Source organism: Oreochromis niloticus, linkage group LG23, assembly GCF_001858045.2.
Source record: "Oreochromis niloticus isolate F11D_XX linkage group LG23, O_niloticus_UMD_NMBU, whole genome shotgun sequence".
NCBI classification, from domain to species: Eukaryota; Metazoa; Chordata; class Actinopteri; order Cichliformes; family Cichlidae; genus Oreochromis; species Oreochromis niloticus.
The window spans coordinates 8,932,003-8,958,027 of NC_031986.2; the positions used below are offsets into that span (position 1 = coordinate 8,932,003).

The window sequence follows — 26,025 nt, forward strand, 5'->3', positions numbered from 1 at the left end:
AAATGTGTTTGACATCCCTGGTTTGCACGTGGCTGTGAGCCAAATGTTATACACGTCATAAACCTTTGTCTGAGATTTTGTTTTGTTTACCTCGCCTACTAGCTATTCCATTGTGTTACTGGTGCCTTGGTGAGCTTTACTCACATAACTGGACTCATTTATTTGAAGTCGTACCCTGAAATAAAGCATCCTGAACAGTTTTGCACTTTGCTAATGTCTCACCTTTAGAGGAGCATATTGCTTATGAGTCTCATAGGATCAAGCAGCAGAAGATCATTTGTCTTCCCCGCTGTGTGCATGTCTGTGTGTGCCTCTGAGAGTTTTCATACCTTAAATGATGTGCGTGCATGCAGAGTTTATGTATTTAGCTGTCAGTGGCAGTCTTTGTTACGTGTGTATTCTTGGAAAGCAGCGTTGGATACATCAGTTATGATAGAAAATAGAGGAATTACAGAGGATCCACTGTTTCCCCAAGTGGAAAGAAAAAAAAAAGTCATGCAGTAGAGCATGGCTGGAGAAAAAGCCCGCCGCCACTGTTGTGTGATTAAGGACAAGGTCTGAGCCATTGAGGGGGGGGGGGGGTAAATTATTCACACAGCTGGAAAAAAAACCCCAAATGTTGTTTACACAAGTACATCCTCACACATGTATGCTGTGCAGGACTGATAGCAAAATGAGAGAAAATGTCATTCTTTTTCGAGTGCCTGATGTGGCAATTAGCGCAGAGAGTGTGCGGTGTTGAAAAGCAGCAGCTTTGAATTCTTTTATCTTGAAAGTAAAACAGGCTGGATGTATACATGAGTTAGCCATAAATTACTTACGAACCATATGTATACTGCAATTCTTTATTTCCTCTTTCAATTACAAGTTCTGTTTATAGTCTGTACAGCACTGAAGGCACACAAAAAAACAATAGATATAATGGAACATAAGTATATACAAAATATACAGAATAAATAATTAACTCTAGTTAAGTAGAAAAGCTACAGAGTGTGTGCTTACATGAACCGTTCCAAATGTTGAGTTTCCAAGAGTATGAAGAGCAAATAGTATAAATCCAGAATAACGACAATGTCTACATTGCACATGTCACTCGCCAACTCGTCAGCTGTTTATAACGTGAGCTGGGAAACAGAGAGAAGTCGGCTGGAGTCTGTTTTCTATCAGGCTGTCTGTGGAAAACTGGACCTTCACTCGCTTTCGGGCAATGTTTCGTTCCAGGAAGTTAATAAATGTGAGCACGAGGAACGAACAATGTTCCCAAATGCTGTTGTCAGACAGAAAATAGTGGCACACGTCTCACATACAGACACTCAGACACACACAGATCAATGATATTCCACAAAAGGTTAAAAAAAACCCAAAACAAAACAAAAAATTTCAGCAGGACTCTGATTGTCATGCACCATCTTATGGCATTTGATTAGTGCAATGCATTTTTACAACATTACAGTGGTGTATATACTTTACTTGAAGTGCTCTACTTACTGACTCAAGAAATAAAGAAGTAGCTTGTACAAAAATAAATAAAGTTCCTATGTCGTGTCAAATAACTGACAGAAGGATAGCTTTCAAACTGCACTCCTATCCCTGTATTTTTTTTAATATTTATTTTTTTATGTACATGTTGGCAATTTGCTGACTCTACGGCACAATGAGCATTCTGGTTGCGGCAATCCAGCTGGATTGACAGAGGATGTAATCAGGTCATACCCAGAGTCAGGGTAAACTGATTAAACAGCATTTCTGGGTCAAGTGATGATTGAAATTCACTCACTTCTTCCCAAACATCTGCTTTATTCCGTCAGGATGTTGGAGCGTGAGGGGGATGGGGAGGGTGCTATGTGGATCGATTCATTTGGCTGTAGTAACACAGCAGAGATTTAATCAATCATTAAAAAACCCCCAAAAAAGTTGGTTTCAACACAGGTCTGTTCAACAGACTGTGAGTTTTAACCTCTTAAACATCCAACAGGGTTCGTATTAGGGTCGGGGTTTAGGGTATTTTCAGAAAGCAGATGCTGATGCTGTTTAACTGATGCTCTGTAGTTTTCATCTAACAGTCTGTGTGTGAATGGTGTGTTCCCCTTAACCCTAATCCTGAACTCAACCCTAGACAGCACACACTCGTCTAGGGTTAGGTTCGGGTTTTGTTTTGGCCACAGCAAACTGAATCTTTGAAGATGATGTTACATTTCAAATGACGTCTCGGTGGTCCTGTGGAGATTAAGCGGTTAAGTTACATTTGGCCATAAATAATGACACCTTTTACCAGCTACATAACATGGCTGTCAACAGATGAAACGTAACAAAAGAGTCAACCAATTACATTCTGTGCTACAATTTAAGAGATGTGCCCATCATATATCTATATTTATATTTCACACTGTGGAAAGTACAAGAGGGCAAAAAGGACAAGGCACTTAGATCAAACATTTCATATATATACATATATATATATATATGTATATTTATCATAACTTCATAAGCTCAGTTAAATGCAGTTTGATGCTCCAGAACTTCCAAATAGTCTGGTTCAGTATGCAGGTTAGCTTTGAGTTCAAAGTACTCGTTTTTTGTTTGCTCAAGCATGACCTTGTGCGGTCTTGAGTACATAATCGTCTCCATTAGTTTCACCTCCTCCTGGTGCCCTGGGACCTGCATGTCTACAGTGGGCTGAAGCTGAGGCATGTTTTTCCTCAGGTATTCCGTTATTCCGAGCTGCTGCAGCTCCTTCTCCCTCTCCAGAATGTTCCTGTACAAGGAGTTGGGGTTGCTGAGAGTGACGAACTCCGCGGGGCACTCTCCGGGCATGGATCTGAACTTTGAGCTGGGGTTTCCCGTGAGGGGCGATGTGTTCTCCTTCTCCATGATGCTCCGGCAGAGGTGATGCTTGGAGCTGGGCTCGTCGAGGTTATAATCCATATCGGCGTCGTGCTCCTTGTGCTGAGAGCAGTAGGTGGGGTTGCGGCAGATCTGCACGATGGGACTGTGCGACCTGTCCTCGTACAGAGTGGCGGACCCCGTCCTCTGTGTCAGAGTGTGGTGAGTGGTTTTCTGCCCATACATGCTGTAATGCAAGTGAATGGGGGAGCTACCGCTGGTGTTTTCTCGCGGCTGCTCCTCTGCTGCTTTTTTCTTCGCCCTCCGCCGCCGCCGATGCACGACGAACACCACCAGCCCAGCCGAGCAGAATATAACCATGAGGACAAAAACAAGAAGGCTTAAAATGAGCACAGACAGTGGGATGGTGTCTGTGAGTGAGATGAGGAGACTCCTGTCATCGCTGTTGGGCCCCAGGGAGGCTGTCACACTCTCTTCATTTGAGGGCAATGGGTGGTAGGTCCCTAAACCAGGACAAAGCACCTCATGATGAAGGCTTCTCAGGTCGGTCTGCATCACTTTCTTTGGCATGTGACACAAAATGGAGCCCACCACTGTGTCCTTTCTCAGTTTCTCTACCCATTGTTTGAGGCTGAGCAAGTCACAGCTGCAGTCCCAGGGGTTGTCCTCTAAATAAATCTGCTCCAGCGAGTCGAGTTGATCGAGCACGTTGCTCACTGGCAGGTGCATAAGCAGGTTTTTTCTCAGGTTTAATTTGGCGAGAGGCACGTTGCGAAATATCTGCGCTGGAAGAGAGCTGAGCAGGTTGTTATTTAATGACAGCAGCTTCAGGTTTGGCAGGGGATTAAATGTGCCTGGAGCAATCTCTTTGATGAGGTTGTATTCCAGATATAGGTATTCAAGGTTGTGCAGTCCTACAAACATGGTAGAGAACAGCTTTTCAATTCTGTTGCCATTTAAGTAGAGCTTTTTCAAGCTGCTCAAGCTGAGGAAAGTTTCATTATCAATGTAATCGATTCTGTTGTTCGCCAAGTTGAGCAATTCTAAACTATCATATGTGACAAAGTCGTACTTCAGAAGTTTCTGAATCATATTTCCCGTCATAACGAGCTTAGTTGGGCTTTCCTTAAGTATTCCAATATCTGACACCTTTTGAATTCCTCGGTCTTGACAATGCATCAAAAACCCAGCCACGGGGTGATTGTGACAAGAACAGTGCTCCACACAAGGACTGCTGGGAATGTGAGATGCTGTCGGGATTCTGCCGTCATCCTTGGCATTGACCAACTTGGGAATCTGAGCTACTTTGGATGAGGGAGTAACAACCATATCCAGTGATTTTGACGGCTCCTCTAAGGGAATATTGGCGTGGGATGGACAGAGGATGTCCCGCTTCACCTTTGCCAGAATGGACCCCTTGAGGTCATGTGGTGTGGTGCAGATCACATCGCTGATTGATGATTGGGCTCTCATATTCTCCATCCAGATTTTTAAATGTAAAATGTCACAGTTACAGACCCAGTCATTGTCTTCCAGGAGGAGTTCCATTATGCGCCCGATATGCTCCAAAAAGCCGACATAGGGCAGTGTCTGGAGCTTGTTGCCACGTAGGTCCAGGTGGGTGAGTGGTACAAAACGGAAAATGTTGCTGGGTAAAAACTCGATGGAATTGTCATTGAGGATGAGGACCTTGAGGCGGATCAGTTTGTTGAAGGCCCCTGGCTCGATGACCCGTATGAAATTTGTGTCAGCTTGGAGAAATTCCAAATTCACCAGGCCTTGAAAAGTGTCCTCTTTCAGTGTGACGAGGAAATTGCTATTTATATGGAGTTTTTTCAGCGATCCGAGAGTGCTAAAGACCCCTGGCTCCAGCTCTTGTATACTATTACCCCCGATGTGCAGTGAAAGGGCACTCTTAAGCCCTTCCATTTCCTCAGCACGGAGCTCAACCAAGTCATTCTTGTAAAGGTTCAGGTGGAAGGGCACACCTGCTGGGACTTTGATTTGGGAGATTTTGCTGATGTTTCTCTGCTCGCAGTTAAGATGAAAGATGCCGTCTTTTCTCTCGCAGGAGCACAAGGAGTCACAAGACTCACTAATGGAGGATGATGCCTCTGAGGGATGGATATCTTGGGATTGGACCGCAGCGAGAAACAAGCCGATGAAAATGACACAGGGCGGCATTTCGGCCTGAGAAATCTGTGAAGAAAGGATGGGCAGAAGGAGTGGGGAGGAAAAAAGAAAAGTGTTAAGCATCTATGTTGCAGGAGGTCAAACTCAAACACGCTGTCCTAAATAACTGTGCCACTTCCGCGTAGCATTAAAATTATATTCAGTCTCATTCTCAGTGATCCAAATGTCATTTAAGTTTCATATGTTACAACAGCCAAAGTTTATGTTATTTATGTGTAAAAGTGTAAAATGATATTTATGAGTGCATCATATGCATGAAGAGTAACACAGTTCTTGGATCAAAGCCTTTATGTAGTGTAGAACTGTCCTTGCACAGCCTTAATTGCATAAAACATACATAAGACTAGAAAACAATGCTAACAGTGTCCAATATTCTCTACACATTGTGGTCAATTTTAATGAAACTCTCATTAGTTTTAATAGAATTTCCCACTCCCTCTTATAGTCAACATGTTTTACATATATTTAGATTTATACTTGCACACTCTGATTTATTTACGAAACAGAATTTTCTCTTATGCAACACGCTTGATTTATTGACTTCTTAATGTATGACTATGCTGCAGTACGAAAGAGACCATCTTTGTGAGTAAATTATATCGTATTAATTTCTTATGAGATATACAATACATGAATGCATTTCACGCAAACTTGTGAGGCAAACAGGACAAAGAGCACAAACGGATCTCTGTTGATCGTCCGTGGCCATCACAAAATCCAACATCTACTATACAGCAAATGTACATATTGTGAGATTTTAGTGGAATTGGAAGCAGCTACACACACACTTTATTTTTCCTGTATAAAAATCTTGGAGCTTCATGTTCTCATCATTTTTTCTTTCACTTTAGTGTGTAATGAATGCACAGTAGTGGTCTTATTTTTTGCAGGCTGTGTGTGTGTGTGTGATCTGAAAACACTGTGTGGTTACTGAGCTCCGACAAAGCTGTTTTGACGCGACTGGTTTTGCCAGCATTCTCAGAGGTTTAGTAAGGTGTTGTTAACAGTTTTACAGAAAGGGGTGGAAATGTCCTACCAACTGTGAGAAACTCTATGAAGTATTCTCTTCTTTCTGAATGTTTACACCTATGTTGTCTTTACTCAGTGTATGTAGCATCATCTCTAGCTAATGGCACGCCTATTCATCCAATATAAAACTTCAGAATTAAGACTACCTCCCTGGGCACTGCATTTTACCGATGAGTAAATAAATTCCACAGGGTGAGGACTGAGATCAGACAGCAACTCTTCCCAATGACTCAGTGGGATAATGGTACATTATTAAAAAAAAGAAAAAAAGAGGGAGAGCGAGAGAGAGAGAAGGACTCATTTGACTGATTTCTCTGCCCTTTATATGCAGGCTCGTCTGAACAAAGACGTAGTGTGAGTCATGCAAATGTAGAAGTCACTTCAATCCATGTCAAAGCAACATTTAGAACAAGCATTCTACATTTAGAACGTGAAATAAATGACCCCGTTTTATTGCAAAACCAGCTAACTCACATGAGGCTGGACTCAAAGAGAATTAAATCTGAGCCAACCCTGTATTCATAAATCTGAATTCTTTCAAATACTCTTGACTGTATTATTTTACAAACTATATCAAAGCAATAAACCGAAGCGTGTAGAGGGGCAGCCCGGTCCACTGAAAACAAAATCAAACTCCACTGTGAGCAGGATTTATGTTGAATGACAAGGGAAAAGCTGAAATCTGATTTTAATGATGAGCAGCCTGTGCACCACATCGAAATCCATTACATTAAGTCGAAAAATCCCGATGGATCAAAGGCTACATCACTCTCGGGGGACTGGTGCAGAAGTGTAGACATCTTCCCTAGATCAAGAATCATCTAGATATTCACTGTTAACGAATGGGATTCTTCAAAGAGGAAAGACGTGAGAGATGACAGCCGTTCTTGTTAACGAATGCGATTAGTAACTGGAAAGCTTCATTCTGGCAAGACGGGGCAAGCCAATCCAGCCTGTGTTTGTCAGAGAGTGAAAGCTATGACTCAAGATATCTATCGAAATGATACTCAACCGTCTCTCTTTACAAAGCTGAGGAAATATTTCCCCTTTACTCAAAGTCAGAGAGATGTGGGGCATATTTTCTGGGGGTGTTTGCAGTTGCCTGTGCCCTAAAGCAGTAATAGAAAAAATATTTTTTTGGTGTGCAGACTAGAGATACACCCTGTGAAGTCATCATCAAAAACCACTCTACTGTTTCGGGGAAAACAACAAAAAGACTTACAAAAAATGTTAAGTTTTTGATGTGTCAGTTTGAATGCTTGTTTTTTTTGTCCTCTAATTGGAGAACAGTTTGTTAAGTTTTAAAAAATTACATTTTCTATATAGCCTAGAGATAGAGACCAGGGGACCAGAAGGCATTCATGTACCAATTAGCTTAATTACTGTTCTGAAACACATCGGACATTCAGATTTTAAATGCTTACTACAGTCTGACTATAAATATAACAATTATTCTGTTTACCAAGTCAAGCAATCCTCACACAACACACACCTTACCCAGGGAGACAACAGAGAGAAGATATCAGCTCCATGAAGCTAAAACACCTCTGAAGTTATTCCCCAACCCTCTCCTCTTCTTTCCTTCTTTCAACTTTTTGCCTCCCTCACCATGCCTCCATACATTTTTTGTGCCAGAGGGTAAAGTCAACAGTATTGATGAAAACCAAGACAACTCCATCTTTAACATCTTTGAAGGTTCAGGCATATACCCCAAGGTCATTCTCCACATATCTGCAATAACCGATGGAGACATTGCACTCCTCACTCCATGGACCCGAGAAACACTGAATAGCGAGAACTCTAAGAAATATAAAAACCCTAAGACACTCGTTACATTACCAAAGTAATACATCACTGGTAATGTCACTGAACTCTTACCTAACTCAGACGGCATATCCATTTGGACGAGTTTCTGTTTCAGACTGCAAAATCTGGCCTGGGGAGTATTTAAATTAAAGCACATAATGTAATGTTATTACAGTAGTTGAGCATGTCCTCAGCTGCAGCATTTTGCACTTTACTGTAACGCTTGCAACCATGAGCAGGCCAGAACACAAAGTGTGCCGGTGAAAGAAAAGTTTCTTCAGATGTCTTCATTTTTTGGGGGGAATAAAAGGAAAAGTAATACACTGACTGCCAAGGAATGGTATTCTTACATTGCTTTGGAAAAAGAAAAACAATTCAATAAAAGGCACAGAAAATTTGCAACACCTATAATTCCTGCAGTGCTTAATCAAGACAAAAGTTTACAACGTTTGGGGGAGGGAGGTGAAAAACCCCCCATCAACCCACCAAGCAGAAAAACGTAGTCTACACGAACACAGATATTGGGTGTCAAGTTTTTAACTGATGGTATTTTTTTGCGACTGAGTGATTTCTGTTGTTTTAATTATAGTAAAAGTGCAACTGCTGAATAGCGGTTAGCCACGAGTGGAAATTTTTGATATATCACCAAACTCAAGCGGCATACAGGTGAGACAACCATAGTAGTCCACAAACGTTTCTCCTCAGGTCATTTTAAAAATTTCCTCCATGGAGCACGCTTTCTTGCTAATGTATGCACCTCACCCACAATGCTGTTACAGGTGTCCCTTTAGTGAGCAGGTTGCACGTGGGAGATGCTGAAGGGGAAAAAAAAGATGGCTGGATGGATATTACATTCCTCCAATAACACCTCTGATTCTACCACAGAAAACAGCTTCTTCTTCACTGCTTCCCTGCCATGCTGATTACTGAGAGAAACAGATGCTCTCAAACCCATGCTAATAACATATTCGTCAGATTGCAGGTAACAAACCGCACCTGCATCGTTAGCCAATTCCTCACACCCTCATCTGTTCTGCTCATCCGTGACCCTACACAAGTTTCTGAATTGGATATTACTGAAATACACTGTCTGTTTCTGTGTTAGTAGATCAACAGCAGACCTTCAAACTCCTGTTGTTCTCCGATTACAGTCTCCTGTTAATTTGACCTGCTTAGTAAATCTGGTCCTAAATGCACTAATAATCTCCTGATCCCCTCCCTTACTCATTTCTACAGGGAATCACCACAACATCAGGCAGAATGCACGGGAATAATTAGTTGTATGTTCTTGCCTCGAGGGAAATCTGGCGCTCTGAATCTGCCTGGACAGGAGTACAACAATAAGGAGACCAACCACTCTTTGAGAAAGACAAGTAACTCATTATAGATCACTCACTGAGCTGTTTAGATACACAAAGAATGAAAATGTCTCTCAAACAGTGATGATGTCTTTTAAACTGTAGACTATTCTGCATTTATGCTCCTGTCATCTATCCGGTATGTCGTACAGAATTGAAAATGTCAGATTATTATTTCCCTTTTGTCCAACCAACAATCCACAAAGCAAAGAGATTTAAATACCGTGTTGTAGTTTTAAACTTTTTAATAGTTGAATGCCGTTTATAAAATCCCAAATATAACACATCATTCTGGGGTTCTGCAGTCTACGTTTTACTTAGTGTGATCTTAATAATCTATGTGTATGTTTCTATGATTTCCCCTCCTATGATTCTTGATCAAATGAGGTGAGAAGGAAGAAAACTGAGGAAGAATTAAGGACTTTATGGATTGGAGTGAATTTGAGAGAGTCTGGCAGGTGGTGGACAGAAGAATGCTCTTGTAGCTGAAATCAGTTATGATCAACCCGGCACACACACTCCATGCCCCAGAGGTTATCAACACTAGCACCTTCAGTCAAAGGGACTGCACCAAAATGTTAGTTATGTTAGTTATTGGCTGTTTTATGTATTTATATAGGAGAACTTTATTAGGAATAGTTATTGTTTTGCTATTTCGGATATGTGGTGTTATATCTGTGTTGAAACTGCCAGGTCAATGTAATTTCCTGTAAAGGATTAATCATGGATGTATCTGTTTATGTTTCTAATTAACATCACTTTGGCAGGTCTTCAAAACACTATAGTCAAGCGGTCACTAAATAAATAAAAACGTAGATTAAGAATCAATAGACATTTATCATTTAATGGTCTCTGCAATAATTTATCTTTACAGATGGCTAAGCAAACTCATTAAAAGAGGAGGTAATGTGATGGAAGAGAGGTATCAGAATTGGCTAGAGGCCACCAAATTTAAGCTTTCACAGCCAAAATTTTCTCTGAGTGGTGGAATTGCCCTTAGACCTTTCCAGCTGCTTGCTTTTCCCCCGTCCATGTGGAAAGGCAGACACGGAAGGAAGACATTTATTTTGGTTTATTTAGAAATCAGTCTTTCGCTTCTGAATTCTTATTGCAAAAAGCAACAAGAATAAAAGAAAACATTCGAATCAACTTTTTAAAGTCTGTATTTGAAAAGACATACTCACATATTTCATATGTGAAAAGATGATATGAATGTAAAATCAAACATTGGCAAAATTTCTAAGCTGTGAACAACTTCCACATTTATAGAGTTAGACATCACTGGGATTTAGGCAATAATCATTTTCAAGTATTTCTATGCAGAACACTGAGAAATGTGACTATGTACTCATGTTTAGCAATTAAAGATAATGTGACAAACCAAAATGAGACACAAAAATCTCATTTGTCAAACCTTTGAATAATATTCAGACAACATCTCCCAAATCTGGTGCTGAATAATAACTGCAGCATTTCCCTTTTTATTATTTATATACATTTGATTGTTCAGGAGTCTGGTGCAAGTCATGGGACCCAAGGCGCTCACCTTTGTGACCCTAATGGCTTGTAGGATAATATGAAATGGAAAACAAAGACTATTAACAGATGTTATCGCGTACTGCATGATAACACTGCAGAGAGCAGATATGGAACAGCAGTAGTTTGATGCACTCTTCCTACTGGATTTCAAACAGACTCCTCTTAACTGATCCATTTTTCAAGCAATCAATGTTGCATGGAAGTCGGTGTGATGGGCGCAGGAGATGAAACACTCTTCCAGTGCCAGTCTTCTGCTGCACTCTCTTTTTTTTACACATTCAAATGTTCATCTCGTGCTGTTCAGACAATTCAATTAGAGATCTACTGAAGCCCTATGAGATCGCTCCTCATGCATGCAAGCGAAGCCAACTCATCACCCAAAATCGAATCAGATGAGTGAAAAAAAAAGAAAAAAGGAAAAGCAGCATGGAGCGGAGGAGAGCGAGACATCAGAGAGAAAGTGAGGAAAAAGTCTGTTGATGGAATATTAATCATAGGCCAGGTTCTTTACCATCGCTGGAACATACGCAGGAGGCTTTGTCCATTTATAAAACCAATAAACACCCTGTTAATGCTTCTGCTGGACCGGTTATAAATTGTATTGTTCCAGTGCAGTGAAACACTCCATAATATCACGGAACACCCACAGTGAGTCCACTGCCCCCCGTGGGTATAATATGTCAGAGTGACAAGGCCTCTTCTATGTGACTGTGCGAGCACTATCACACAGAAAGCCATGAATACACAAATGCTCATCTTCCACACAGACTTTTACAGCACTGCTGTAAATAAATGTTGTCTTTTTATATGTTCATTAGTGTGTCCATTCAGACAAGTGCACACATGATATCTGAGATGATGTAAGCAGCCAAATGACTTTAAATGACCAAAGACAAGTGTATCCAAAAACTTTTTGCATGCATTTTCAATATGAAACTCACTTTTGCGTGTGTTATGAATGAAGCGTACCCCTTTGTTTTACACAGGAGCATTTTCATCTTGACCTTTAGTAATCTTTCTAATCGGTGTAAAGGAAGTTGTAAAAAGCCTGTGGAATGATCACTGAGGTCTGCCTGCAGCTGCAGCTTTCAGTGGTGCTCGGCAGAGGTGCCGGTTATTTGTTGGTCTTAGTTCTCCATTGTTTCCCCGTAGCTACTGCACAGGTCACCTAAAGCACACAACAGCCCCTTGTTTCCCCCATAGACATCCTCCAATGGAGGCTGTGAGCCAGGACGTCTGGCTGCCCTTGCGAAACTGGGTTTATGGTCAAAAACACCCGCTAGTGTACGCCTAACTCCATAAAGGACAACCATGCATCACCCTCACTGAACCTCTTTCAACTCCTGTTCTTCAAGTTTATTAATTCTTCTTCATTTGAATCATGTTAAAAAAATTCCTCTCCTTATATGAAATTTGCTTCAACTTTAAAGTTTAATACATGCAGCATGTTTGATCAGGTGACCAATAATTGTGTTAAATCATCAAGATTTCAATAATTGAGCTAAATGATATGGTTGCCATAATCACGCAGCCCTAGAAACACCGCAATCAAGTTTTATTCTTATCAACATTTCTGTAGGTCAAGTCACTTTCGAGCAGGCAGATGAGTCCAGAATTCATTACTTTGTAATCTAATGCATCACATAAGTAGTGTGAGAAAGCAATGGAGCTGCGCAGACCTTTGCAAAAGTCACCAAAAATCCACACTGCTGTGGATTCTGACAAAGACATCTTATTGCTGACAGCATTTCAGTATGAATGGACCGAATGTGGCTTTATCACAGCTTGACTGTGACAAACTTTAAAATGACAACTGTATTGGGCATTCATTTGCAAAGCCAGGGTTCATACTAAGCATGCCATCCTTACTGAAAAGCTCGTGTGCCCTTGCTTGCCATTGATTTTTGCACGCTTTACGCCCCTGACAGGGCACTGCAGCACCACTTATTTTACCATCTGTACATTTGTCATAGTTTCTAGTGGATTGAAAAAGACACACACACACACTATAGATACAGTATATGACAACAAAACAAGGACCTGGATTTGCACTGTACTAAGTATGAATGCACCCCATCCAGTTGACAGTTCCGAACATTATTTTTAGATAATATGAACACAGTCATAGTCGTGTTCTGTCCTCATCACTGTCAAAGTAAGTAAAGCACGCTAGAGCCACAAATAGCCCATAAGGCATAATTCCTTCTTCTGTTGCAGGAGGCAACTTGATGTAGCATGAAAGACTTGTTATCCCTAGTGGCACCCCGATGGATAGAGCCATTCTCTTAGGTCGTTCAAGAGTGATAAAAGTCACTCCAAATTGGTGTTTTGGACATTTCACCGAGATGTCTTGTGGATATCTCATAATATTATTGGCTTTTCACTTGCTCTTAAAAGCATTAGTCACCTCGGTTCTTAGCATTTTATGACCTTAGTCCTCCTCATTGCTAGGCTACCTGCAGCTGTGATGATTAATGGATCCTGACAACAAGGTGGTTGAAAGAGTAGAGTTTAATTCACTGAAGTCTGAAGTTCTCTGACAGTTTAATCCACCCGTTCACCACCCGCAGCAATAATGTAAATATAATCTGTCCCAACACCGTGAGACTGAAATCCAAGCAGGTTTAGGATTAGGATTCTACAAAACAATTGTAGACATTGTATTGTTCTGCGTATGGTTAATGAGGATTCACATGTACAAGTATCAGGTTTCAGAGCTCTTGCCTGTCAAGTCCCTGTGAATGGAGCGATATCACGTGTTTCCCAATGGAATTGTTGATCTATTGCTTCATTTTGCTTGCAGTGCTTGTGCTGAAACGTTTATCAAAACTTTCTGTGTGCCAGCGCAAGTGAAAGTGACTGAATTGCATTTATTCAAATTTGAATCAAACATGCATGAAAACAAATCCAAAAACCAATGTTAAAGACATTTCAGCTGTTTATATTTAGTTGGATTTTAGTTTTGTAAGTGCAGTAGGTATGACTGATTTAGATTTTAATTTAAAAAATAAAAGTTTATAGAGTTTTTTTAGCTCCTAGTTTTAGTTTTAGTTAACTAAAGTACGTCCACCTGTTAAGGGTCTGTAAACATCTATTTTATACAATATATATGGATTAACACTGACTGAACTTTCTGGCCCTTTGTTTCAGCGTGGTGGAGGTTTTAGTGGAAGTACTGTGCTTTCAAACAGGCCGGCAAAGATCATTTCAGCTGAGCTGGAAGCACACAGCCTTGGTGATCAGGGGAGTGAGGCTGATAGCACACGCTCTGCTGGCTGCTACAAGGATTGCATCTTTAGAAACATCATCAGTGTCCTGATGAAAAAAAGAAAAGAAAGAAATTCGATTGGCTCTCTGCTTTTCTCATGTTGTTCAGTAGTTCTAACAGCTGGCAGCACATCCCTATGGTAAGTCATAAGCAGATACTGAACTTCATCATGCATAGAAACCTAATACATCTTTATGACCATTAACTGACACAACTCCACAGTTTTGCTTACTCACTACCTTGTGTAACTGCATAGCTTCCTCACTTTCTGCTCTCTGCTGGTGGGCCTTAATTTCTGATAGAGAACATATGCATGATAGAACTAATAATAGAAACACAAAGGCAGTGTGGGATAGGGAGGGAAGAGGGGGTGGCTCAGCTCCCCTGGCAAGCTTGATTTAGAAGGCTTGCATTTCAAATGGTCTGTTTAACTAATGTGCAGTAATTAGTTCTCCTGAAATGAGCAGGCGAGTTACCCCACTGTATAGTAGGATCAAGGTATGTTTTGTAAGAAGACTCATCTGCACCAAACAGATGTATGTTTCTGTATACATTACTGTCGCTTTAAAAAAAAAAATTAAAAAAAAAGAAGGACACTTTCTATTCAGGAGTGACTCACCAGCAGGACTGGCAAAGTGTAGATACATTTGTTCACTATACTCAATCTAGTTTCAGTCCTACCTGGAAAGTCAGGCAACTGAAAAGCAAAGCCAATACTCTAAATAAAGTAGAACACAGTTTTAATAGAGATTGTTGTGTTATATCATTATGAGATAGCTCTTTGATAATATGCAGTGAGTGTTTCATATCTTTCTATCTCCAGTGTAACCATCCTTAGTCTTTTCAGCCTTTCAGTTGTTTCTAATGTCGATTTTAAAGCATGCCCTCCGTAAAAAAGGGCCACAGGGTAATGGTAATGACGGTCTTATGATTCGCTCCATAAATAGGTGTAGATCCGCCACTTGGAAAAAAACAAAAACTTCATTCTCAAAGGAGTCACATATTATAGGTAGACAGGCCTGGCTACTGAGAATAAACAAAAGAAAGGGCACCACCTAGAACATTCTGTCATGTCAGTTAATCACGGCTTGGTTTCTGTGGTCTACAAAAATGCAGGCGGGTTTATAGACAACCTGAAAATCTGAAAATAGAAACTTAAATTATATTAAATCTCTAAAAATACTAACTCGCAACAAAAAAAGATTTTTATATTATCATATGCATTCTAGTTAGATATGTGAAATATACCAATACTGGTCTATTTTGAAACTTTCAATTTGAATTCATAGAAACTTGGGACCTTCCAAAAAACCTACAAATACATAAAATGATTGTCAAACACACTCGAGCTGTAAGTACATTTTTCATATGACATGATGGAATGTCATGTACTGTGATCACGCTGGATATCTGGATAACCTAACTGTACTATTATGACTGGTATCATTCAAAAACTAGAGTCTTCAATGATTTTTAAAGCAAGGATTAAACAATATGTTTTCCTCACTGTTACCAGTTTCATAAAATTGATCGTTAGGATAGGAAAGCTCCATTAAGAAAGTTATTTTACCATTTTACACATAGAAGCAGTTTCAGAACATAAAAACATACCCATTTTCGCATTTATGTTTGAGATCCAACATATTCATGCAAATATTTAAAAACGCACAAAAGCCAGGAATTAAAGGGGGTCACCACACGCATTGCAGTAATGTTACAATTAGTTCACAGTCGTCCTCAAATTGGGCATGTGGTTATTTCTGGGAAATGTAAAATGATTTTTGAAAATCCGGTCCTGGCTGATTAATTCTTCTTGCAGTCAAACACAGAGCACCTTCCTGCTCTCTCATTTTGCTCCATTATTTCAAGAGTTTCATCACATCTGTCATACAGTCGGCCTTGGTAGTTGCCTTTTTTTTTAATGCATGCATTGCAGTTTTAACAGCTTTGATGATATTGGCATTAAATCTAATAATTTTTGTACAAATTTTTACACCTGCTATCTGATGTAAGCCTTTCAAAATACAACAATCGATGCATGTGCGCCTAAGTTCCCGAGTTAAAGGTACTTTTTTGTAAATACCTTCTGTAGAACCAACCTAAAGCACCAGCGGGTGGTGGTTTATCAGTAGGTGTTTTCAGATGTCTCTTGGTTCTTAACCTTTATATAACTTTTTTAGCTACCTCCCATTTTTTGCCCACCACCATAAATATGAATGTATTCATAATGACTTGCCTGGTTAAAATATTGTGCAAATGTTTATTGCACAACAGTACAGACTGGCCCAAGTTCAACTTCAGCTGATATCCTATCAGGACAAAACAAACATCTTTTGGATGTAGAATCAAAGCAGTTGTTTCTTCACATTTGGTTAGACTTTAGTTACTTGGAGAAGATATGAAACCATTTTTTTAAAACACAGCTTAAAAATATGTACTTGTAAGACAGATTTTCTCTGTATAACTCTACTACACGTTAGACAGCCAGTCACTGAGATCATTAGATCTTCGCACTAGTATGCTGTTTGCTGATTGGCTCTTTAACACTGATGAGATTTACTTCAAATATACTAAAATTTAGTGTCAAATAACGAGACATTATCCAACACTTGGAAGGATCTAATCAGTTTGATTTATCAGTTTGATATTCAGCCTTATGTACTACACTCTAGCTTACTGTTCTTCAGCACAACCATGATGAGTTTACCAACTGAACAAATTACTATAAAGTCATAAGCTGTTTTTTATGACCACATCTGCTAGTGGCTCTGTTCATTAGTAACAGCTGAATGGTATGTGATCAAGTGACAATTCATCAAGACGCCTACTAAAAGCAAAAAAAGAGGAAAAAAAAATGTACATGCCATATGTAAACGCGCCTGTATGTGTTTTATATTTACCTGACAGGACCTAGACTATGATTGTCATAAGTGACTGCACATTTTCACATATGGGTGCACACTTTGAGCCCATGCGTGTTCATGGGAGAAATGGAAAGATGGCGGCGCAGCTTTTTTAGCTACGTTAAAGGTAATAGGATTAGCACAAAGTCACAGATTTATCTTTTACTGTTTGGGAAACATGGAGATGGATCATACACACACACACCCCCACCACCAATTCTGATTCTCCCTCTGCTCTGCCCTTTCCCTGTTTATTCACCAGACGCCTCCATAATTCATTACTGTGTCATACTAGAATCAGTATAACTTGCTTTATGATGCAGAGCCAGTAGAACTAAAACTCCACCCCATCTGACACTTTGGCTGATGCAAATTTGCCTGAAGGAAATCCAGTCTATGGTCAAGGGAAATAAGAAGACTCATTGGAGCTGCCAGTATCAGACGCAGCAGCAGACTTAAGCAGTACACACAGACAGAGGCAGAGCTTACGGACCGATAGTCAAAAACATTTTCAGACTGGCTCCATTGAGCAGGAGTGCATGGTTAGATGATGAGAAGACTGATAGATGTTATGTCTGTTTGACTGCATCAATAACACCAAGGTGTAATGTCTTTTTAAAAGGAAGATAAAGCTGGTATATGTTTACATAATTCTTGTCTGGACACATAAGGCAGCAAATTCAATGCAGATTAAGTTCAAGGTGTCTTCCTTTCAGCCTGTGTACTTTTTTGTCAGTTAATTGAGTGTGTGACAACTTAACTGCAGAGTCTCGAGCTGACCTGCGCCGTCCAGCTAAACAAGACCTTTCAAGACCAATTAAGTGGGAGAGCCACAGCGGGAAGTTAAAGAAGCTGGACAGCATTCTAAGCTCCTGCTAAAACCTGTTATCAGAACAAAAGCTTCAAAGTCAAAAATAAGACTCAACGCCACCCATAATTCCCTGTTTGTTTTTGAGATGGATTACTCCGAGCCATCTGAAATTCCCAGAATCACAACAGAAACTGCAGATTAAATGCATATACAGGCAGCACAGCGCACGCTGCACGTCTGCCACAAGAAATGTGTACACATCACACGTGACGCTGCTGCAACAGAAGGGAGTGTTGCATTTCAAACAAAGGCGGGGGGGGGGGGGGGGGGGGGTGTTTATTGTCCTAAATAATCTGCTCGCTGAGCATTTCATCAGAATGCTAACCGCAGCCCATCAAGTTCTATGTGCTACTTTTCCAGCAGAAGGTTTTACAATATTCATAAAGTGCTTGGCAAGATAGAAAGATGGATAGGTAAAGGCTCAACAGCTGGCGTTAATATTTGGTGTCAAGACAATGAACAATGCTGAACTTGTAAAGGTTTTTGAGGTGTGTTGAAAATGTGCAGTAGCCAATAACCAGACTACGAGATATCTACGGGGACCAAGCTCCGTTCTCATATATATAAACATATTTTAGAGCATAAAATATGCTCTAATATAATTTAATCCCTGCCAGATATTAACATTTTCCCCAAAATGTGGCCAAAGTATGCACTTTTGTATTGCCCATATCTGGCGCTGACTGACTGCACTGGTCCACCTTAAACAATTCTTATATTAAGTGTCTTACAACATTTGGGCCACATCTGGCCCACACTACACTTCTTATAACCCACATTAACACCAAGCCTGGCCCAAACATCTGAGCCGTTAGTGCCAAAACTCTCCCAGATCAGACCCAGATGTGTTTGCTATGTGTAGCAAGAAGCACTTAAAAAAAAAAAGAAAATCCCTCTTTTCCTTCCCTCAGCCCCAACTGGTCCCAACAGATGGCTGCTCCTTCCTGCGCCTGGTTCTGCTGGAGGTTTCTACCTGTGAAAAGGGAGTTTTTCCTTCCTACTGTCGCCAAATGCTTCCTTATAGGGGGTCGTCTGATAGTTGGAGTTTTGTATATATTATGGCACAGTTTATAACTTACGATATAAAGCGTTTTAAAGGCAGCTATTGCTTTGATTTGGCGCTATATAAATAAAACTGAACTGAAGTGAATTTTACAGGTGTTTGTGCTCAGTCACTCCTTTGTTATGCTGTGGTTACTCAGGAATGTGCTACCCTGAACATGCACTTTAACTGCTCCTGATTGCTTTCTCTGACAATTACAAAGTATTTTAGGAACTTTTTATCATGTTATGACAAGTCCTGCCTGCTAATTTACACCTGCCTGCTGTGACACACGGCCATGAAAAGCCAGCAACCTTTCTCCACAGCAGGAAAAGAGAGCCTTGTTTACTTCCAGTCTTTTCTCCCCACTTCCCTTGAAGGTCTCCCACCAACAGTTGCGTGCGTCTACTAATACTTAAAAGTCAGGCTGCTTTTAGCCTGGGGGGCTGAAACAGAATGAGGTGGAGTTTGGGCCAGAGAATGCGAGACAGTTGACTTGTTGCGTCAGGCTAGAGGTTGTTTCATTTTAGCTTGACATGGGATAGCAGATTAGAGCCCCCCCACCCTAGCAGTCCATGGATTCAGAGTGCGTATGTGTTTCTGTGCTGCCTTGTTTATGCCCTCGCTCTGACCGTCTATCAACTTTCCCCGAGCGCCCCTGCAGTGTTCCCAGTCACCAATTACGCCAGGACTTGTCCCTTTCCTCCTCTGGATTGGAAGTGATGCGGCTTGCCCCTACAGGGTCGACACCACCACTACACCCACATATCAGTGAGAGATTCTGCCAGCGCCCGCGGCCCTCCTTCACCACAATCCTGGAGAAATGATAATTATGACATCCACCCACTCAACAGGCATGAGATAGTTCAACTCCCTTGCCCCTTGTTCCAGCCTTTTTTTTTCCTTTTTTTTTTTGACTGATTCAATATTACGTGGGCTCACGCTGCCTACTTCATCTCCGCTCTCTGATACATAACTGCAGGATTTCTCCATCTGACAAACAGCACACTAATAAAGTTTCACCCTGGCCCGAAGCCCTACTTTCGACCCTGAGCTGGCTCTGAAATCCGCAGACCACTCACACCTGTCAGGCCAATTTCCTTTTGGCTACTCATTACAGACAACACCTACCCTATTCAAACATATTTGTGTTTCCCCTTCACTGCAAACAGTTTGTTCAGTTGTAGGGGACTAACCACCACTGCACCACCTGATATCCACAAGTAAACATCAGCTCTTGTTTCCCCTCTCTCTATAATTCCCTGTGCCTGGGTGACTTTTTTAGGTATTATAGCAATGGAGCTACAAAGCTGGAGGGGAAAAAAGAAAAAAAAAAATCTCTTAACAATAGAGAGCCAGACAGGAAAGTTGTGATTAAAAAAATAAATAATCAAATATTATGCCATCCAGGGCCTATAACTGGGGCATTACCTTATTAACCATTATTCATCCAAGCAAAAAATTGGGGTCCAGACTCAATTAAGCAAACTTAAAGATAATCAGACAGTGCTTTCCCCATTAACTTGCACTTCCTCTAATTGAAGGGGGGGGAAGCTGATTAGAAGTAAGGCACAAATGCAGTGCAGATCTATTGAACTGTCTGTTATTACAGAGTGTGAACATGCACGCTATAACAGCGCCGTGTAAAACGTAACGAGATTAATTGGCGGGCTCTGCTTCCTGATTGGCTCGGTTCTGCCAGAATTCATGACGCAGCGCCCATTAAAAGACACCTGTGACCACTAACACTAATAAATATTCATACGCCACAGATATAATTAGTGATGGCCGAACGCCAGGAGGGAAGAGCGAAGTGTGAGGCGGCTTCAATCTGTTACCGCACAGAGCTCTGTTAAAAATGAGCCACTCACTGCAAAGTTTTGTCTTTTTTTTAAATATATTTTTTCCTTGTATGTAATAAGAAGCAGTGCATAGGCACACCAGTCCGAATTCCCATAGGGGAGAACAGCGCCGTAGGATACAGTAACTGTGTGTGGCAGACAGCCAGGTGTGCTCGAGGTAATGGAGCCCCCTCAGGAAAACTCACAGCTCCTTCTCTGTTCCTGTCAAGTCCAGGCACTATTTTTTATTTATTTTTTTCTTTAAAGCTGCTTTCTGCCTGTGCTTTCTGACAATCTACACCCTCTGTTTTATAGCAGTTTTTTAAGGGGGGATAAAACTGTATGGTTACTGCACTGCAACATTCTTTAGCTAGTTAGAACGTGCCCGTAATGGACGCAGATTCCTTATCATTTAAGCTAACCCCAATAAAAAGAAAAGAAAAAGAAAAAAAGGGGGGGGGGGGGGAGCATTTATTTAATTTGAATAAAACAGAAATAAACTTTCCATAAATCACATCTGATCCATAACTGACAGAACACTGACAGAAAAATATTTACATCCATCGTAAAGTGACACTTACCGGACAAAACTGTTGAAGAAAGACGATGTTTAAGTCCAAATTTCACTGTACTTGGTCCATCAGTTAATGCGGGTAACCCACCACCTTTAAAAAGAGGAGAGGGGGGACGCGCAGGCTAACAGTTTCTCTACGGTCCACCAAGCTCCTTATAAAACAGGCTGACACACTAGAAAACTTCACAGGTTCCCTCAGTCCTCTCCCTTTTCCTTTGCGGTTCCTCATACACACTCACACACACACTCTTAATTATTCCGATACACCAGGAGCCTTTGCGGTGAGGTTTCACTCCGGTCCCGGGATGATGAGCAGCCCGCAGCCTTCCTCCTTCCAGTCTCTCCACAGTCAATTAGGATTAAGTTGCAGGTTCGAGGCGACAGTGTTAAAACATTGTTGCCATTAAAGCGGGGCTATTCTTTCATCTCTCTTTTTTCTAATTATGCTTCTACGGTCAACTTAAAATAAAATAAAAATACAGTGACAGCGCGTGCCGTGCCCTGCTCTCGCGCTGCGCCGCGCTCTCTGTGTAGTTAACCAATCTGCGAAATATTGGAGTTGCTCGGTAATTTGCATGCTGTAGAGGTGGACTACAGGGAGGCAAGGCGGCGTCAAGGCGACCGCAGCACGCGGCTCTCCCGGAGACTTTCAGACTTTCAGAATAAAAGCCTGGAGTAAGATTTAAATGCATTTATTTATTTTTATTTTAAACCTCTTTAATATTTTGACCAATTTTACGCATTTTATCTATCACAAAACATCATTTAAATTACATTTAATCACTCTAAAGATGATCATACAAATATTTTTCCATTGCTTTCCAACAACTGCCATCCAACCCCCCCCCCCAAAAAAAACTTTTATTCGCGAAGGGATATCATGCAACTTCCGGTACTTCAGTGTCTATCTATCGGGCAGTTTTATGCATCTGGGAAAGCTCTGAAACGGTTATACAGAGCTCCTCCTCTTGGAGATTCTCACAATAGACCAAGAAAAAAAACCTCTTACACTGATGGGCTTTAAATAGCCTGGCTGCAGTACCAAGAGCAAAGGATGCCTATATCAGCCATATAAGGCAACTAAAATAGTAGCATAAATATATGCAAAGGTCTTGTATTCACATAAGTCAAGTATAGAATTTTTGACATAATAGTGTTGATTCTTATGTGTGAGCGAAAAGAATTTCCTGTGTGTGTGTGAGGGGATCTGCACAGTGGCAAACTAACACACCTTCCATCACACAGCAAACTGCAAGCTGGTCTTTGTGTGTGTGTGTGTGTGTGTGTGTAGGTGTGTGTGTGTGTAGGTGTGTGTGTGTGTGTGCGCGCGCCCTTGAACACGACGCTGAAGTGCTACCACTTCCAGATGAGTTGCGGCTGAGCTTGACCTTTAACCTCCCTGTGGTGCAAGAATTAATAGGGTATAAGATCATTATTATTCCAGATCATGCTCCTGTGTGATGAAAAAAAAAAGAAAAAGCCAAACAGTATGACAGATCAAAACCGCTGAAAATAACCTTGGAATGCCAACTGATCATCTGCATCAAACCCAGGGTTGTAATTCTCTGCAGCTTACTCGCTGATCACTTTCAGATGGGCTGCCCCCCATCCCGACGCAATCGGTTGTGTCTGTCTGCTGCATAAAGCCAAGTGGGTTTGTCACGGAGTTAGAGAACATTTTACTCCCATCTGGAACATCACAGACTTGAGCAGTCGTCTATTGCTTGACCTCTTCGGTGACCCATCCCAGACAGATAATCTCAAAGGACCTGGTCAGAGAATCAAAGATGCAGGAGTGACAAATTACAACCTTTAAAAAAATTACCCAAGAGCTTGTAATGTAGAGTTTAGTCATGAGATGTAAAACAGGAAGAAAAAAAAGTGTGATTCATTTACACAACTTAATGATACCTTGAAAGCACATTCACACATTTAGACAAAAACAAAATTAACATTAAACAGTGTGCTAATGGCAGTGACAGCAAGAAAGTACGGTGTATTTTAAAATGCAAAGTCACTCTCCAAATAACTCCCCAGCCTAATATTTCATTCTGGTAGAGTAAATATTCTATGTCCTGTTCGTAGAGCCCTGCTACAAAAAAACAAAACAAAAATCATTTACGTTCACTTAAAATCAAGTGACAACTGGGTAAAAAAGCTAATGCTAAAGCTAGTGTCAAAAACTGCAGTTCCTGTTAAGGCCACTTGAGGCTGGTTCCAAACCTGAGTTATATTTCTCAAATTTAGAGCATTAAAAAGCTTGTTTAGAACCTGATACAGAACCTTTTTTTGACACTTTGGACAGTGCCCCCACCACCCACTTCATAATAAATATATAGTAGTAAATATATAGTAAACATTTCAATTTAATGACCTTAAATTTAATGACAACATACCTTACCCCCAAATATTCAGAATTTATCTCAAGTGAGACAAAAACAGCACCGAGAGGACGCTATATGGTTAATAAACTGGCTGTAAGAACCAATAATACATATTACAGCATTACAGTCAAGAGATTAATATTGTGGAAATAATAACACAGAACTGATGAAAATCTGTTTCTCACTGAAAAAATATAAAAACAAACCAAAAAAATATATGAATATGAGCATGTAAATAAGTCGCCTGGCTTTTTTGTTTTGTTGAGTTTTCATTCTGGTCGTCTGGATAGCACTGTTTTCTATTTTTATTGTCATATGTACATATCTATAGCCATGTGAATGTAGATAGATAGATCTATCTATGTATGTTTCTATCTACAGTGGATCTATCTACAGTGGATCTATCTACAGTCACTCAAGTGCATTAATACGGCTCACTAAACCAGTCTGTTTGTGCCGAATGGAGTTCACTGGAACTGCTGTACATGCAGCAGTTCCAGTGTAAATGTCTATTCAAAGTATTTTTCATTAGAACTGCTTTACGTACAGCCCATTTCAAAAGGTCTGTGCTCCAGTTTTGATGAGTGAAATTCTACCTTTTCAGAATTCTATCAAATGTCAACACTAATATTAATATTGTGCATGGTCCCATTTCAAGCACATAAGTACATGAAAAAATAAATAAGCACATTATTTAGAGCCGATTAGCAGACATATGTGTCTATGGACTAGACTCCTATATTTTAGGAAATCAGCCTGACAATGGCATTTGCTAGCATTCGCTGATAATTTAGCACTCCAACCAACGGTTGGTACTGGAGTCCAGAAGACTAAATTTGAGGCTTCAAAATGCAGTTAAAATTTTTAATGCAACTAACCCATCTGGAGCGCAAAATAACACAAAATCCCTGAAAGGTCTCTGTCAATGCATTTTGGGCAGTTTGTCCAAAGTTTGTACATTCTGTGCTCCAGATGGGTTAAATGTGTTAAAAAATGTAATCGCTTTAATCATGATGACACGTTAACGCGTTAATGTTGACAGCCCTAATATAAACCATTTGTGTTTTCTTTTAAAGCCCAACTTTCTTTAAAAATAGAAAATAAAATCCTTTGAACAGCAAGTTGGTGGGGCTTCAGCACTTACAGCCAGAGCTGCATCACTGTGTTGACCATATTACCATATTAGGAACATCCCCTCTCAATGACATCATACAGAACCAAAAATGGAAAAAACCCAACTTTGAGCAGTCTAAAACCTGAGTTTATGGCTCACAGGAATTTCTTCTATATCTATTTCTAATTAAAACACTGACTGTGTTTAATATGAGGATCCACCATTGTAATAGCACAAGTGACAGAAAAATTAAGTAATTCATAAAACTGTACCTTTAATTCAAGCCACAAATCCATTATGTGCCTGTACCAAGAACCTCCTTTTTTACTCTTCCTAAGTAGTTCCACTGCTTTATTATATGGGTGATAATATCCAACAAAAACCGCGATAAGATGCGTATCTTTATTTGTATTAGTGGACTGAGACTGCAACACCAGACTAGGTGCTGACAGAGCTGTCATTTAAACAAGGGCACTGTGTGTTGAATTATTTACTTCTGTTTCACTGATCTGTTGTTTGATCACAGAATAAGGTACTTTTTGTTCATAATCAAATTAAATACGAGCCCCATCAAGCAGATGGGGCATCAGTCGGTGGCACGCTTTATGTAAAACCCCATTGAGTAAAATTAATGCTCTTTACGAAACTTCCACCTAACTTCCACTGAAATGTGAGAAGGCTGAGGGAGAGAACATGTGCGTGCCAGTGCCTACATGAATAAATTTATTCAACTGTACTATTCACTAAGCTAAGTTTACAATGCAAACAACACCTTGTGCTTGTGTTACAAATTTCACATTTGAACTCTGTGGTATAATTCTTATTTCATTAGTTTGTGTGTGTTGCTGTCAGGGTTTGTTTGAGGTTATAAACAATAAGTGCTCAAAATAAGTGAAACACTTTAACTGTAGTGCTAGTGATAGTTAGTTTGGATGCGAGTTGGCCAGTTTGGCTGTGATGTCTGCCTTCTCTTGAATATAATTAAAGTAAATAGCACTTCACTACGGTGCTGAAAATACTTCAGTTCCTTTCTGCTGCTGAAATCTGCCAAGCAGCTCATAGACTGTATAAAAAAAGATGGATGCAGCCACCATGATGTCATCAATTGACTCACTGTTGCCATCTTAGAATTTTCAAAACAAGATGTCGTGAGTGTGATGTAGATATGACTGAGGGACACTGCATCTTCTTAAGGTACTGACTTGTCAGTCACAAGGTAGCATACTCTGCTTTATTGTCTTTCTGCACCATAACTTAAT

The 26,025-nt window shown here is 40.4% G+C and overlaps 1 protein-coding gene across 1 annotated transcript; it reads right to left on the reverse strand.

The window, feature by feature from the left end:
• Nucleotides 1–831: 831 nt before the first annotated feature.
• Nucleotides 832–21,863, reverse strand: slitrk6 (SLIT and NTRK-like family, member 6). The gene is made up of 2 exons (XM_005450006.4): nt 21,276–21,863; nt 832–5,043 (listed from the first exon to the last, which is right to left on the reverse strand). Exon 2 carries the CDS (start codon nt 5,026–5,028, stop codon nt 2,491–2,493), a length of 2,538 nt encoding a protein of 845 aa, XP_005450063.1. The 5' UTR covers nt 5,029–5,043; nt 21,276–21,863; the 3' UTR covers nt 832–2,490.
• Between the last annotated feature and the right edge of the window lie 4,162 nt (nt 21,864–26,025).